The sequence below is a fragment of the Cynoglossus semilaevis genome, chromosome 7 (assembly GCF_000523025.1).
Source record: "Cynoglossus semilaevis isolate Cse_v1.0 chromosome 7, Cse_v1.0, whole genome shotgun sequence".
Taxonomy (NCBI): Eukaryota; Metazoa; Chordata; class Actinopteri; order Pleuronectiformes; family Cynoglossidae; genus Cynoglossus; species Cynoglossus semilaevis.
In genome coordinates this window covers 13,766,626-13,781,020 of record NC_024313.1, presented here as the reverse complement: position 1 = coordinate 13,781,020, position 14,395 = coordinate 13,766,626, and the positions used below count along the sequence as shown (strand labels likewise).

At 45.8% G+C, this 14,395-nt stretch overlaps 2 protein-coding genes across 7 annotated transcripts in view; one reads left to right on the top strand and one right to left on the bottom strand.

Annotated features, from left to right (window-relative positions):
* Positions 1–171: 171 nt before the first annotated feature.
* On the bottom strand, positions 172–7,947 carry taf1b (TATA box binding protein (Tbp)-associated factor, RNA polymerase I, B). Of its 4 annotated transcripts, none has more exons than XM_017033526.2 (16): positions 7,812–7,947; positions 7,163–7,334; positions 6,833–6,931; positions 6,663–6,750; positions 6,439–6,530; positions 6,262–6,354; positions 6,128–6,185; positions 5,641–5,800; positions 5,365–5,464; positions 5,137–5,284; positions 4,886–5,060; positions 4,591–4,619; positions 4,153–4,240; positions 3,985–4,055; positions 3,467–3,692; positions 172–1,894 (listed from the first exon to the last, which is right to left on the bottom strand). In XM_017033526.2, the coding sequence occupies exons 2-16, from the start codon at positions 7,178–7,180 to the stop codon at positions 1,681–1,683; spliced, it is 1,659 nt and encodes a 552-aa protein (XP_016889015.1). In that variant the 5' UTR covers positions 7,181–7,334; positions 7,812–7,947; the 3' UTR covers positions 172–1,680. The 4 variants fall into 4 exon arrangements, with proteins under 4 accessions (XP_016889015.1, XP_016889016.1, XP_016889017.1 ...); XM_017033527.2 differs by having other exon boundaries at positions 7,589–7,886; XM_017033528.2 differs by having other exon boundaries at positions 7,609–7,886.
* Positions 7,948–8,268: 321 nt separating this feature from the next.
* The window catches only part of adam17b (ADAM metallopeptidase domain 17b), a 6,800-nt gene continuing 673 nt past the window's right edge, over positions 8,269–14,395 (top strand). Inside the window, exons 1-17 of one of the 3 annotated variants that reach the window (XM_008313677.3) lie at positions 8,269–8,552; positions 8,895–9,027; positions 9,138–9,272; positions 9,352–9,439; positions 9,519–9,711; positions 10,234–10,364; positions 11,080–11,166; positions 11,356–11,466; positions 11,560–11,704; positions 11,822–11,913; positions 11,992–12,144; positions 12,579–12,778; positions 13,291–13,394; positions 13,476–13,610; positions 13,688–13,818; positions 13,895–14,062; positions 14,174–14,230. In XM_008313677.3, the coding sequence (XP_008311899.1) occupies positions 8,447–8,552; positions 8,895–9,027; positions 9,138–9,272; positions 9,352–9,439; positions 9,519–9,711; positions 10,234–10,364; positions 11,080–11,166; positions 11,356–11,466; positions 11,560–11,704; positions 11,822–11,913; positions 11,992–12,144; positions 12,579–12,778; positions 13,291–13,394; positions 13,476–13,610; positions 13,688–13,818; positions 13,895–14,062; positions 14,174–14,230 (2,169 nt within the window). In that variant the 5' untranslated portion in view covers positions 8,269–8,446. Of the gene's footprint in view, positions 8,553–8,894; positions 9,028–9,137; positions 9,273–9,351; positions 9,440–9,518; positions 9,736–10,233; positions 10,365–11,079; positions 11,167–11,355; positions 11,467–11,559; positions 11,705–11,821; positions 11,914–11,991; positions 12,145–12,578; positions 12,779–13,290; positions 13,395–13,475; positions 13,611–13,687; positions 13,819–13,894; positions 14,063–14,173; positions 14,234–14,395 lie in introns of all 3 variants that reach the window. The other 2 variants (XM_025056748.1, XM_017033523.2) reach the window with 2 other exon arrangements.

Below are 14,395 nucleotides of genomic sequence, written 5' to 3'. Positions count from 1 at the left end.
GTGTCACAGTAAACCCGCTGAACTCGCGAGGACGCGCAGAGACTGGGTGGAAAGGTTGGCGGCAAACAGGACCGGGAACGCGCTCTGTGCCACGGGGACGCGGTCAGACAGGACATGGAACTATGATTAAACAAAAAACAACAGAAATATAATGAACTATGAACGGCACGGTTTAGGAAACAAAGAAATATATTTTATTGGCACGAGCGCCTCCCTGTGGACTTGAATCTAACTCAGAACAAAACGTCCTTAAAATGTTCAGGAATTTCTGTAGCTGCGAACAGAAGACAACATTGGTTAAATGGATTCATGTTCTAATGATTTCCTTTGGTGGCGCTTTGACCCACAGCCAACGTCTCTGTCGTTGGTGTAAAACCCCAGGGTTCACCTCCTGGGCAAGATGGAATCCCTGTTAGGGCGGTTGGTACCTTCCACTGGACTCACCACCACAGGAAGGTTCAGGGGGGGTTGTTACAGTGCAGTGTGATTTGGGTGGCGGTCATAGAGACCGCTGCTCCTGTGACCCGATAACAGATAAGCGGATGAAAATGGATGGATGGATGATTTCTGTAGATCGACTCATGGAGAAAAGCGTTGATATGAAATGAACCATTCAGGCAGTGATGTTGCTACAGCTTCATCTCTTTGTCTTTTTTTTTCTTTCATTTTCCTCCATCTTTGCTCCTCACTTTGTCTGCATCACCTCCTCCTCCTCCATGAACTCAGGGACTCCTTTTCCCCAGCTCCAGGTTGTAAACAACTCCAGTACAGCATTCCAGGGTGGAGTTTAAGGGCAGCAGCACACTTCCCTCCTCCCTCTTCACACGTGCACTCTGAACTCGTGCACACTCCAGCAGCAGCGCCTTTGTTGTTGATACAGTCATTGTTAATACCATCACAGACCTGTACTGACATCCCAGCAATAACATAAAAGGAATTTTTTTTTTTTTTACATTATTTCTTTCACTGTTATTACTGCTGCTACTACCATGGTTCACCAATCAGACAGTGACAGTTTTAGGACTAGTCTACAGACATACAATAAGCGTAATTTTAGTCCAGTGCTTTTTCATCAGTACCTCTAGCTGCTGTGACCTCTTTTTACCTGTAGAGGTCGTTTAAGGACTGCACGGTTTAAAAACTTTTAGTCTCATTTGCAAGTTCACTGTTGCCAGGCAACTATTCAGCGTTAGGTTCGTTTCCATAGCAACAAGACAGACAGCAGTTACCTCTGTTGACCTGAGGGGGGCACACAGTCCTCACATCACCTTCACAACACTGACCTCACTTCACTGTGACTGCAGTAACAACAGACAACACCAGAGGAGCAATAACATCAATCTAATTTTTCCACATTGTTTGTTTTCAACCAACACCAACTACAACCACAACACCAATGAACACAAACATTGTTATTTTTTCATGAACTTTTCCATTTTTATGAAAAATTTAAAATGTTCTGGTTTAATATCAAACCAGAATCAAACTGTTCCTGGTGCTGGACCAGCACAAAAGATGAACTTGATCTAAACCTGGTCATGGCCATGGTTAGTCCATGAATGTTTTTTCTGACCAGTAGGTGTCTCTGTGGAGTCCAGTCTCAGTCTTACAACGGGTCCTCGTCTTGGTCTTGTCCTTACACAGGTGTCCACAGGTTGTCCAGTAGTTTTATCTCCAGATTCATGTTGCGGTCTCAGTTCCCTGACCCAGGGTCCTGGTCCTGGTCTTAGTCCTGGTCCTGCTGTTGTGTCCCAGCAGCCGTCTCTCCAGGTTCAGGACTTCCTGGAACAGAACTGTCGGCTTGACATCAATAAGGAAAGAAAAGAAGTTCAGCAGCTGTAGGAAGGAGTGAGGAAGCCACGCCTTCATATCCTGGAAGTGGCTCTTGTGCATGCTGTGAAGGAGTAAGTAAAAAATCATCAGCTGATCAGTAAGAGGAAGTGGGCGTGGTTCAAACAAGTGCAGCTACTTCCTGTCAAGACAAATGCCATTCTCAGGAAATAGAAAACATTTATTTTATTCACTGCTGCTGTGACTGGTCTGAAAACTCTGTTAACTTCTGTTCTAACAATAGGAGGCGCTCACATCAGGTTTTCATGCAGTAAACAAACATACTCAAGGTAACAGGTGCAGCGAGCTGGCAGCCAGTAGGTGGCGTTGGTGGGAGTCAGCATGTTGTGGTTCATTGTCAGGACTGAAGTCAACTTCTGGTGGTGCAGACTGGGACCGTCTGCTCCATCATCACCCCCCCAACAGAACCTGAAACTGGAACTGGAGCAGCGTCGGGCGGCGACAGGAGAAGACAGGTTCTGAAAACACCGCTGGACCTGATCTGAGGTTCCTGTGGAGACCAAGACCAGAACCTGAACCAGTGTATGTTGGTGTTTGTGCTGGAGCCTGATATTCTCATCCTCTCCTGCAAGTGGAGCTATAAACATAGCTTTTACTGTGCCTGAACCACAGTTTGAAGAACACTGGGCAGACCACACAGTGTCTCAAGCGCCCTCTACTGGTAGGACATTATGTTTTACAACAAAGCACAACCAAAAAGGGCCAAAATGAATATTTAATAACAATGTTCTCTCTGACCACAGGAGGCAGTGTTGGACCAGCATCACTGTAGAAACACTCACGTTTCCTCTTCAGTCCCAGACTCCTGGACCTCCTGTTCTGGTACAGCCCACAGCCTGACTTCCACTGCGTCCTGGGTGGTCAGAGTGTTGACATAATTTTAAGGAGTAGTAACAAACACAGGTATACACAACTGTAAGCGCCCTCTGTTGGCCAAGCTCAGACTTCACCTGCAGATAAGCTGGTTTCTGCTCTGCTCAGCTGACCTGAGAGCAGCCTGGGTCAGTCTGAACCACCTCCTCAGGCTAAACACAGCTTCTGTAATAAGTGACACCAGTGAGGTCAAAGGTCAGAGAACAAAATGTGTTTTAAGTGATGTCTTTTCCAGGTCTAACCATGCGAATGTTGAACTAGTCTCTGCTACCATGGGTTTACACCAGGTCTGGGCATTTGTTTATCCTAAAGCCCCATCTGGCCAATGGGAACAGACAGAAAGAACAATGCCAGTTCTTGCTAATGATACCACCTCTAGTTAGCTTAAGCCATCTTTAGCTAACAAGCCAGTAAGAGTCTATGGGAGCTGCTGTCGACTGACTTCAGCTAATATTTCTCTGTAATTGTTTATATTTTTGACCAAACACTGTAACCACTGTTCAGTTAAATCAAACCTGATTGGTCGTCCACGTCACACAAGTCCCTGAAAGACAAAAACACACACTTTTACTGTGTGTGTGTGTGTGTGTTACTCTAGTGCTGTGTGTGTGTGGTGGTTACTGGTGGTCCCATGGTGTAGTGGTTGTAAGCAGAGAGTCCTGGGTTTGATTCCCAGAGGGACCCACCTATGACACCTCCCCCCACTCATAACATCAGGTTTTCATGCAGTAAACAAACATACTCAAGGTAACAGGTGCAGCGAGCTGGCAGCCAGTAGGTGGCGTTGGTGGGAGTCAGCATGTTGTGGTTCATTGTCAGGACTGAAGTCAACTTCTGGTGGTGCAGACTGGGACCGTCTGCTCCATCATCACCCCCCCAACAGAACCTGAAACTGGAACTGGAGCAGCGTCGGGCGGCGACAGGAGAAGACAGGTTCTGAAAACACCGCTGGACCTGATCTGAGGTTCCTGTGGAGACCAAGACCAGAACCTGAACCAGTGTATGTTGGTGTTTGTGCTGGAGCCTGATATTCTCATCCTCTCCTGCAAGTGGAGCTATAAACATAGCTTTTACTGTGCCTGAACCACAGTTTGAAGAACACTGGGCAGACCACACAGTGTCTCAAGCGCCCTCTACTGGTAGGACATTATGTTTTACAACAAAGCACAACCAAAAAGGGCCAAAATGAATATTTAATAACAATGTTCTCTCTGACCACAGGAGGCAGTGTTGGACCAGCATCACTGTAGAAACACTCACGTTTCCTCTTCAGTCCCAGACTCCTGGACCTCCTGTTCTGGTACAGCCCACAGCCTGACTTCCACTGCGTCCTGGGTGGTCAGAGTGTTGACATAATTTTAAGGAGTAGTAACAAACACAGGTATACACAACTGTAAGCGCCCTCTGTTGGCCAAGCTCAGACTTCACCTGCAGATAAGCTGGTTTCTGCTCTGCTCAGCTGACCTGAGAGCAGCCTGGGTCAGTCTGAACCACCTCCTCAGGCTAAACACAGCTTCTGTAATAAGTGACACCAGTGAGGTCAAAGGTCAGAGAACAAAATGTGTTTTAAGTGATGTCTTTTCCAGGTCTAACCATGCGAATGTTGAACTAGTCTCTGCTACCATGGGTTTACACCAGGTCTGGGCATTTGTTTATCCTAAAGCCCCATCTGGCCAATGGGAACAGACAGAAAGAACAATGCCAGTTCTTGCTAATGATACCACCTCTAGTTAGCTTAAGCCATCTTTAGCTAACAAGCCAGTAAGAGTCTATGGGAGCTGCTGTCGACTGACTTCAGCTAATATTTCTCTGTAATTGTTTATATTTTTGACCAAACACTGTAACCACTGTTCAGTTAAATCAAACCTGATTGGTCGTCCACGTCACACAAGTCCCTGAAAGACAAAAACACACACTTTTACTGTGTGTGTGTGTGTGTGTTACTCTAGTGCTGTGTGTGTGTGGTGGTTACTGGTGGTCCCATGGTGTAGTGGTTGTAAGCAGAGAGTCCTGGGTTTGATTCCCAGAGGGACCCACCTATGACACCTCCCCCCACTCATAAGTCTCTTTGGATAAAAACATTTGCTAAATGCATATAAGTAATTGTTCTATGTGTGTGTGTGTGTGTGTGTGTGTGTGTGTGTGTGTGTGGTCTCCTCACCACTCGGTGCAGTCGTTCAGGCCAAACACCACCTTGATGGTGACAATGATGATGGCGACGGTCTGGATGTCGTGTTGCGGCAGGACAGGACAGGAGGTGGAGTCAAAGGTGTAGAGAGTCTGATCTTCCACAGCAGCTCGCTTCATCAGGTGGAGGAGCCAAGGGTGGAGCTGGTCTGAGCACAGAGGAGCAGTAAGATGGTCTCACCACCACTGTGCACCTAGAAGTGCATGTCAGCGCGCATGTCTTACCGGGTAGGTTAGCATCGCTTAGATAGCGAAGGCTGAGCAGTGCTGGGTGCAGCTGACTCTGGCTGCTGATTGGAGGAAAGGTTTCCAGCTGCAGGAAGTGAACCAGAGCCTGAGCCTCGGTGTGCAGCTCCTGGTGGGACGGTACATTCTGGAACCAAAAACAAAGGCACCACAGTTGGTCAGGGAGGAGGGGGGAGAGAGGGAGCCAGAAGGGAGGATAACACTCACGTGGACTCTGAAGGTCAGGACATCCACTCCTTCCACCTTCAGTTTATCCGGAAGTTTCTCGTAGACATCAGTGTATGGAAGAAGACCAGCCCGCACCAACCTGACACCACACAAAGTAACACACACCGTAACAAACACACACCGTAACAGACACAAAGCGTAATAGACACACAGTAACAAACACACACTGTAACAGACTTACACTGTAACACAAAACCTGTTTTATTTAAAAACAATGGATAATAATATAAATGGTGTTCAACACTTAGTGCTCACATGATGACATCACTGAGTGTCAGCGGTGCACGGCTCCACACCAGAGCCAGGTGGATCAGGGCCAGGGTTCTCCTCATGTTCATCAGAGTATGTACCTGCCTTTGACTCTCTGACAGATGGACAGAGTTGCCCAACACCCCTGACCAATCACTGCCACTTCCTGTGACATCAAGAAAATCTGGTTAATGCCATTAGCACTAATGCTACATTACTGACAAGGCTAATTTTTGCTTCTTGTTGCTAGCACTGTACCCCTTTTGATTCTTTAAACCATTCCTAACTCATTAGCTTTTTGCTAACTTGTTTGCTAAACCCGTAGGTATCTGTCTAGCTGTTACTGTCAACTGTTAGCGATCATTGCTACTTCAGTATGTTGAGGTCATTGCTAGCTGATATTTATTGGGGACAGCTGTTGATATTATGCTAACTGTTGCCAACTCTTAGCAGTCGTTGCTACACTTGTTTGCCAGTCGTTGTTCAAATGTACCTGAGTCGGACACAGCCGATGACTCACCTTCACTGTCCACATCCGAGTCTGTGATTCTCTGAGGAAAAAGGTGAGTGAAACACAGGAAGAAGGGAGTAAAGGAGTGGAGTTGTGTTAAAAATGAGAAAAGGCACCAGTTGGTGGGCGGAGCTTCTGATGGGGTCGGAGGTGAACGCCTGTCGACTCTTCTGAAGGTACAGTCTCCACAGCTGACACAAGACCTGGTCCTAAAACACAACATTACTCAACAAGATGTGGATATGTAGGTGTGTAGGTGTGTGTGTGTGTGTGTGTGTGTGTGTGTTCCTCACCCTGAAGTGAGCAGAAACTCCCAGATCCACCAGAGCATCAGCCTGGTTCTTCAGAATGAACTGAAAGCCTTCACAGATCCACCACTGACGGTCTGTACAGAACATTCAAGAACCTTTACGTTATATAAGACACAAACACACCACAGGACACAGTCGGTGTGAACCACGGGTTGACACCGGTTCGTGTCCTGTGGTCACAGTTTGTCCTACAGTCAGACGAAGACCTGGTGTTCTGGTCCTAGACCTCCTGGTGAGGTTGGAGATCCTGGCTGAGCCTGGAGTGAAGGTGGTGTCCACCACATCTTCAGTTCGCTGTGGACATGTAGGCACACTTCAGAGACAGACAAACGTAAACCTGGTCTCAGTCTATGTCCTTGGCTCCACAGGTCTTTACCTCAGCGACGTTGTGGCAGCTTCTGCAGTAGAAACGGCCTTCGTCTGAAACGGCCCAGTTCACAGCAGAACACTGAGCGCAGGGCTGTGTGAAAGTGGCCTACAGACACAGACACACAACGAGGTAAGACCAGCAACAAATAATCTCCCGTCATAAACATTATAAAACAAGATCCTATTAAACGGAACAAGCTTCTCGATCATCTGTTATTGTCTGGTTTAAACAAAAAAACAAACTCGACAGATTGAAGGCGGAGTTTTGCGATGAGCAAACGAGAAGCGGCAGCGCGACGCCACAACCGCGTGTCCGAGAGCAACAGTGACAGTTTACCGTTAGTTCGTCGTTCATGTCCCCGGTTTATGGCGCAGCATCTGATCACACGAGGTCTAAAAATAATATAAACATTCGCCGGTTGAAATTGACCTCACTTCCGTCTCTGGTCGTAGCCGCGTAACTCTCTGCTGCAGCCACTGTCTGAAGTGGTGAACTGCAATGTGTATTTCTGTAAATGAGTTTAGACATTTTTATTACCTCAGGATATACAACAAGCCGAGTGTTTTATGACAACACACACATAATGAATATGTTACACAACACCTCCCCGTTTATTATTAAAGTATAACATGTCTACCACCCCAACCACTGTCTTACATGACCATAACATAACTGTGCATCGACCATAACTTCCCGTACACCATGCTAACACACTGTCTTAGCTACATACACTTAGCCCACATTCCCTCGACTATGACCTACACTCTCAGCCGTCCAAATACCTAGGCTTCCAATGACATTCCTGACTGAAGGAAGAGTGTGAGCCTGAGGTCACATGTCCTGTGTTTGTCTCTGCTAGGTGGACATATTTGACCATAACACACTGTGTTTACAGACAGCATTAGCATGAGCGTTAGCAGTAGCTGTACCAGTGTAATACCATGAGGTCACATGTTATAAATAGAGCCAACAGATGTTTTCTTACATAAGTTTAAATCTCTCTCACACACGCACACATCTGTTACATCTGCTCCTTGACCTTCACAGTTAAACACACCGACGTTCGCTCTCGTTCTTAAATATGTTTATCAGTTTTGAAAAGACTTTAAACAGTTGCCTGTTTGACTGTTGCACTCCGTCAAAGTAAACACACAATGTCGAGACAGGTCTTCAAAATAAAACAAAGCTCAGTCTTGTCAAAACAATTAAATGTTTGTACTATAATGATGTAGTCAATACTTTTAACTTGAAATTAAAGACTTAATAAAACCAAAACAATGTCGAAATATGTCATCTGCGTCAAATGAAAGGTTATATTTTAATTCATTTTAAATATTAAAATTTGTGATTTGTTTTGGTGAAAAGGTCAACTTCCGGCCTGCGCTATATGTTTCTAAGGAACTTGATTTCGCTCTTCTTCCTGGATTTTTTTAACGGACGTATTTTTGTCGGCATTTATTTCAATAAACGATCATTTATATCTACAGCGTCACACTTTCCAACCATATTTAACAAACGTAATTTGTTTTTACATGAAGAGTTCGTCGTTCTCGATTTGAATGTGCGAAATATAAACTTTAATGACTTTTCAAAAACAGAAGAAGAAACGCGACCATTAAAATGTGGAGACACGACTTCACGGTTTTATGGATTTCTACGGTTTTTACTGTTTTTACAGACGCTGCGGTGCCTGATGGATTAGTAGACGCCGAGCAGCAGGAGTTTGGTGAGTCTCCGAGGCAGGTATAAATCCAAACACTGAACGAAACAAAAAGTCAAACTTGTGAATTAAGTCAGTAAAACAATTATTGGATTTGAACGAAGGAAAAACTATATCGATGTTCGATTATTCAAATCTCTAAACGAACAGAGTAAATTCCTGGGACTTTGTCCTGGTTTATCCTCACACCGATTTCTCTGAAAAAGTAGAAACTAGTTGAAAAGAGTTCTCTTTTATGTCGCCAGTCTTTGTCCCCTTGTTCACCAGCATTAAGTCCTAGTGATCGGTCAGCGTTCATCGCTGCTGTGTGGAGTGAAGAGCTCTCACTCTGAACTGTTTCTTCTGCAGCTTCTCTCAGCTCCATGCTCAGTCACTTTGACGTCCTGCCTCTGTCCAGTCTGACCGCTCACTCGGTTCGACGCCGCGACGTCCAGACAGAGAGTCACGTGGAGAAGATGCTATCCTTCAACGCCCTGCAGAGGTCGCTAACACTGTCGTTGCAGCCTTAGTCTTCACCATGCAGTCCATGGTTTTGCTAAAATACACTGATTGTGTGTGTGTGTGTGTGTGTGTGTGTGTGTGTGTGTGTAGGCAGTTCAGACTGTACCTGAGAACCAGCAACGATCTGTTCACAGATGACTTTAGAGCCGTGGTGGTGGACGAGGACGGTCGAGAACACAGCTATCCAGTCAACAGACACAACTACTTTACTGGACACGTCATTGGGTGTTGACTCACACACACACACACACACACACACAGCGTGTTGCTCCTTTAACTTTGGTTGTGCTCGTGCTGGTGAAGGGGAGGAGAACTCACGTGTTCAGGCTCACATCGACGACCACGAGTTCTCAGCTCACATCGTGACTGACCACGCAGAGTACAACATCGAGGTACGACTCACACATCTCTCGGCACCTGGTGTGCTCTCACTTCAAAGAATCTTAAACAACTTTGTCTGATTGGCTACAGCCTCTGTGGAGGTTCATCTCAGCGCCCCCTGATGGTCGTCTACTCATTTATCGTTCTGAGGACATCAGGAACTTGACCCGTTTGCAGCAGCCATCGGTGTGTGGTTACGTTAGCTCTGACTCCAGCCACCTCCTACCTGAGAGCGTCAGAACCAATATGTTGGACCAGCACCTGGACCAGGACCAGGACCACAGTCAGTTTCTGGAACTAAAAAAAGGTTTTTTTTATTTTCAGTATTGCTGAATGAAATGTGACAGCTGAGGTGGAATTTATGAACACCAGCGCAACAGAGTCAACATGTGCACCTAGAGCTAATCTTTAGCTCTTTGGGCTGGTGTTTAGGACAGGGGTGCCCTAACTGTTCCACGAAGGGCCGCTGTGGCTGCAGGTTTTTGTTCCAACCAAGCAGTAGCACACCTGAGTTGACAGGTTTAACCAACTGGTCTCAGTCTTCAGACAGCTGATTGGTCAAACTATGTGCTCTTGGTTGGTTGGAACAAAAACCTGCAGCCATAGTGGCCCTTTGAGGAACAGTTTGGGCATGCCTGGTTTAGGAATATTTATATTGATGGTTATTGAACTGCAGATTCAAATGAAAGAAAACTCCACGTGAATGGGCTTTTGTTTTGAAATAGACAAAGTAGTGTAGTAACACTGTGAGATGGAGACATAAACAGACATAAACATTGTCTCTGTTGTCGTGTCTGTGTCTCAGTGTCTGGGTCCAGGGCCAGACGTCAGGTGTTGGACCACAGGAAGAACACTTGTCCACTGCTTCTGGTGGCCGACCATCGATTCTTTAAACACATGGGTCGACAGGAGGAGAGCACCACCCTCAACTACCTGGTCAGAGCCCACACTGACCTTTGAACCCTGACATGCCTCTTTAACAGTTAGCCCAAACTCCTGATGCTGACCTGTCAGGAAATGTCCTCCTTTGGATAGGACTGTAAAAAATGCTGTTAGTTCATAACCCAGTTTCCTAACACACAAAGAATCAAATAAAGTCAAATAAAGAATCAAATACGAGATCTCAAAGTTTAAAAGTTTTACTTGCAACAAGGAGTTCAGAACAATGGTTACATTCAGAACTGCACTGAGGAACTCCTCAGTGCTCAAAGCTCAAATACAGTTTTTTTTACACACACAAACATCAATGGTCAGTACCTTAACCCTTTACAGCCATGTGGTGTTCTCGCGTAACTTCTGAGCACTGATTGGTAAAGACTGCTCTAAACAAGGATTCTCCACCAATAGGAGCTATGTGGATATGCTGTAGTTAATCAAGTCAGATAAGACCATGCAGTTTGGATGTTTTTCTCTCTATCTCCAAGTGTAACAGTCGGTACCATTCAGTGTTGTCCATATCATCCTGTTATGTAAACTATCAGCATGCACACCGGTCTTCAGCACTTTCCCCTTTAGTACAGCACAATAACAGCATTCAATAACAGTATAAATTGATATGGAAACTTTAACATAATTAATATATTGTAAAGATTGAATAAATGTATTTACAACATCTTAACATGACCTTGACCCATGACCCGTGTTGCTGCAGATCGAGTTGATTGACCGCGTTGACGACATCTACAGAAACACGTCCTGGGACGAGGAGTTTGTCGGTTACGGTGTTCAGATCCAACAGGTGAGACGACAATTATCAACGAGAAGCAAGGGTTTTATTGTTAAGAGTGCTTTTCATCCAAATCAATTCTTCTGTCTCTCTTTGATTTTGGGGTTGGAGTCAAGTGATCAGCAAGATCAGTCAGTATTTATGTAGCTGTGTTGTGATGACATCATGCTGACATCACAGTGACCTGCTCCTCCTCCTCAGATCATCATTGAAAAATTCCCAACAGCAGTTTCTCCAGGACAGAGTCACTTCAACATGAGGGGCAGTCCAGTGGACGGACGGGACGTGTGGGACGTCAAGAAGCTACTGGAGGTAAGGTCTGACCTCCTTCCACTCTGTGACTCCTACTGCTTGGACCATGTGATCAACCTCTCGTCCCCGCCCTTCCCCCCCTGCCCCCTGCAGCAGTTCAGCGTGGACATGGCAGAGAAGGCGTCTAACGTGTGCCTGGCCCATCTTTTCACCTATCAGGACTTCGATGAAGGAACTCTGGGTCTGGCCTACGTGGCCCCCTCCAAACCTGACATCCCTGGTGGTCTGTGCTCCAAAGGTAACTTCCTGTCGGCGCAGGAACTTCCTGCATCCATACATTTTAATTTCTTTTTACTAATTACTCTTCTGTAATTTGGCTGTTGTTTTCTGGTGTTTGTTGTTGTTCTTTTTGCAGTTTGTCTGTCGTCTACTAATGACAACAGACCCATTTACTTGAACACGGGTTTGACCAGCACTAAGAATTATGGGAAAACCATCCTGACCAAGGTGAGTCCACACTAATAAAGGTCAGTCATGGGGCGGGGCTAACCGCAGCAGGGTGAACTGTGATGTCATCATCAACAGGAAGCTGACTTGGTGACAACCCACGAGCTGGGACACAACTTTGGAGCGGAACATGATCCGGACAACATTCCACGCTGTGCTCCGCGAGCTGATCAGGGCGGGAAGTTTGTCATGTATCCTATCGCTGTGAGCGGTGATCACGTCAACAACAAGGTGGGAGGTCACGTGACCGACAACTGGTCTGATATCTTTCAAAACTAAATTTAAAGCTGCTTCCTGAATTAGCTCTGAATTTGTAGCTTCACCCGTGTATCCATTTTGGCTAACATTAAGCACATTTCTTATCATTCATCATCCTTTGTATTTGACTTTGATCTGTTTTGGTCAGGTTTGAATTGTTCAATTGTAATTAATATTTCCTTAATTTCACTCGAGGGAGTTCAACTCAGTTCTTAATTTATCTAAACTGTTATTGGGCTAACTGTTAGCTGTTGTTGATGACATTGTAAGGATAAATAACCCTATTGGAGGCAAACTTTGAACTCATTCAAATTATTAAGTAAATTGCAAGCTTGAATTGTTGCTAACTGTCGAGTAAACAAAGCTGTCTACTGTTAGCTAACAAAGCTGTGGTCTGTGGTGTTCAGATTTTCTCTAACTGCAGTAAGCGCTCCATTGTGATGCGACTGCGAGCCAAAGCGCCGTCCTGCTTCAAAGAGCGGAACGTGAACGTCTGTGGAAACTCCAGGGTGGAGCCAGGAGAAGAGTGTGACCCTGGACTGTTGAACATCAACTCTGACCCCTGCTGCTCCGAAGATTGTCGCCTCAGACCTGGAGCCCAGTGCAGGTCAGAGGTCAGGAGCTGAGAGATCCAGTGAAAAGTCTTGGAAACCTTTACTTTAGCACTGATTCATCAAAATCAGATATTTTAGTTCAGACCAAAGTCCAAGAAGAAAATCAGAGATTTTAGTTCAGACCAAAGTCCATGGAGAAAATCAGAGATTTTAGTTCAGACCAAAGTCCATGGAGAAAATCAGAGATTTTAGTTCAGACCAAAGTCCATGGAGAAAATCAGAGATTTTAGTTCAGACCAAAGTCCATGGAGAAAATCAGAGATTTTAGTTCAGACCAAAGTCCATGGAGAAAATCAGAGATTTTAGTTCAGACCAAAGTCCATGGAGAAAATCAGAGATTTAAGCTAACAGACTAAACCTTACTCAGCAGTAAAACAAACAAATAAATCACTAATTTCACTATCGACCTCTGAATGTCAATGGTTGGGAAGCTCATAAGAGATTGTATGTCAGCCTATCTGAGGGCACTCACAGCTGTTGACACCACCCTATTATCTGTATTCAGTGACAGGAACGCAGCATGTTGTAAAGGGTGTCGTTTCCAAGCTGAGGGTGTGGTCTGTCAGGAGCCCATCAACACCACCTGTAAAGGACACTCCTACTGCACAGGTCAGCTGACCAGAACAGTTCACAGTGGCCGTAAAAGGGGGCGGGGCTTGAGGTCTGATGTCGTTGTACACATTTCCACAGGTAACAGCAGTGAGTGTCCGCCACCAGAGGACGCTCCCGACCACACCGAGTGTTTGGACAGTGGTCAGTGTGTGAGTGGAGAGTGTGTTCCTTTCTGTCAAGCTGTTCTGGAACTGCTCCCCTGTGCCTGCAATGGTGACACACACACACACACACACACACACACAGTTGGCTAATATTAGGGTTAGGGTCTGACTGTTGTTTCTCCACAGAAACTCACTCCACCTGTAAAGTCTGCTGCCGCAGCAACAGTGGACTGTGTGCCCCCTACAGGGAGCAGGGGGGCAACTTCCTGTTTCTGAGGAAGGGAAAACCCTGCACAGTGGGCTTCTGTGACGGAGCCGTGAGAGACACACACACACACACACACACTCACTCACAGTGAGTCACACACTCACACCTGCACCGTGTGTGTCCAGGGGAAGTGTATGAAGCAGGTCCAGGACGTGATCGAGCGTCTGTGGGATTTCATCGACAAACTCGACATCAACACCTTTGGGAAGTTTCTGGCCGACAACATCGTTGGATCTGTGCTCGTCTTTTCTCTGTTGCTCTGGGTTCCATTCAGCATCCTGGTCCACTGTGTGGTGAGTGTTATACTACATGATACTACATGATACTACATGATACTACAGACCTCAGAGAGAAAATGGTGCAGGAGCTGCGGCTGTGTTGACAACAGTGGTTCTCTGTTTCAGGATCAGAAGTTGGACCAACAGTACCAAGAAAACACCAAGTCTCTGTTTTTTCCCAGTGTGAGTTTTTGAAAACACACAGTCAACTGTCATTGGCTGTCGTAGGTCACACCGTGTCACACGTCAGATTAGAATTAGCGACAGTTAACGTTGAAAAGCTAATAGTGCTTATGCAACCTCTGTAAAAATAAAATCCAACCGTTTCATCTACATGTCATCACTACT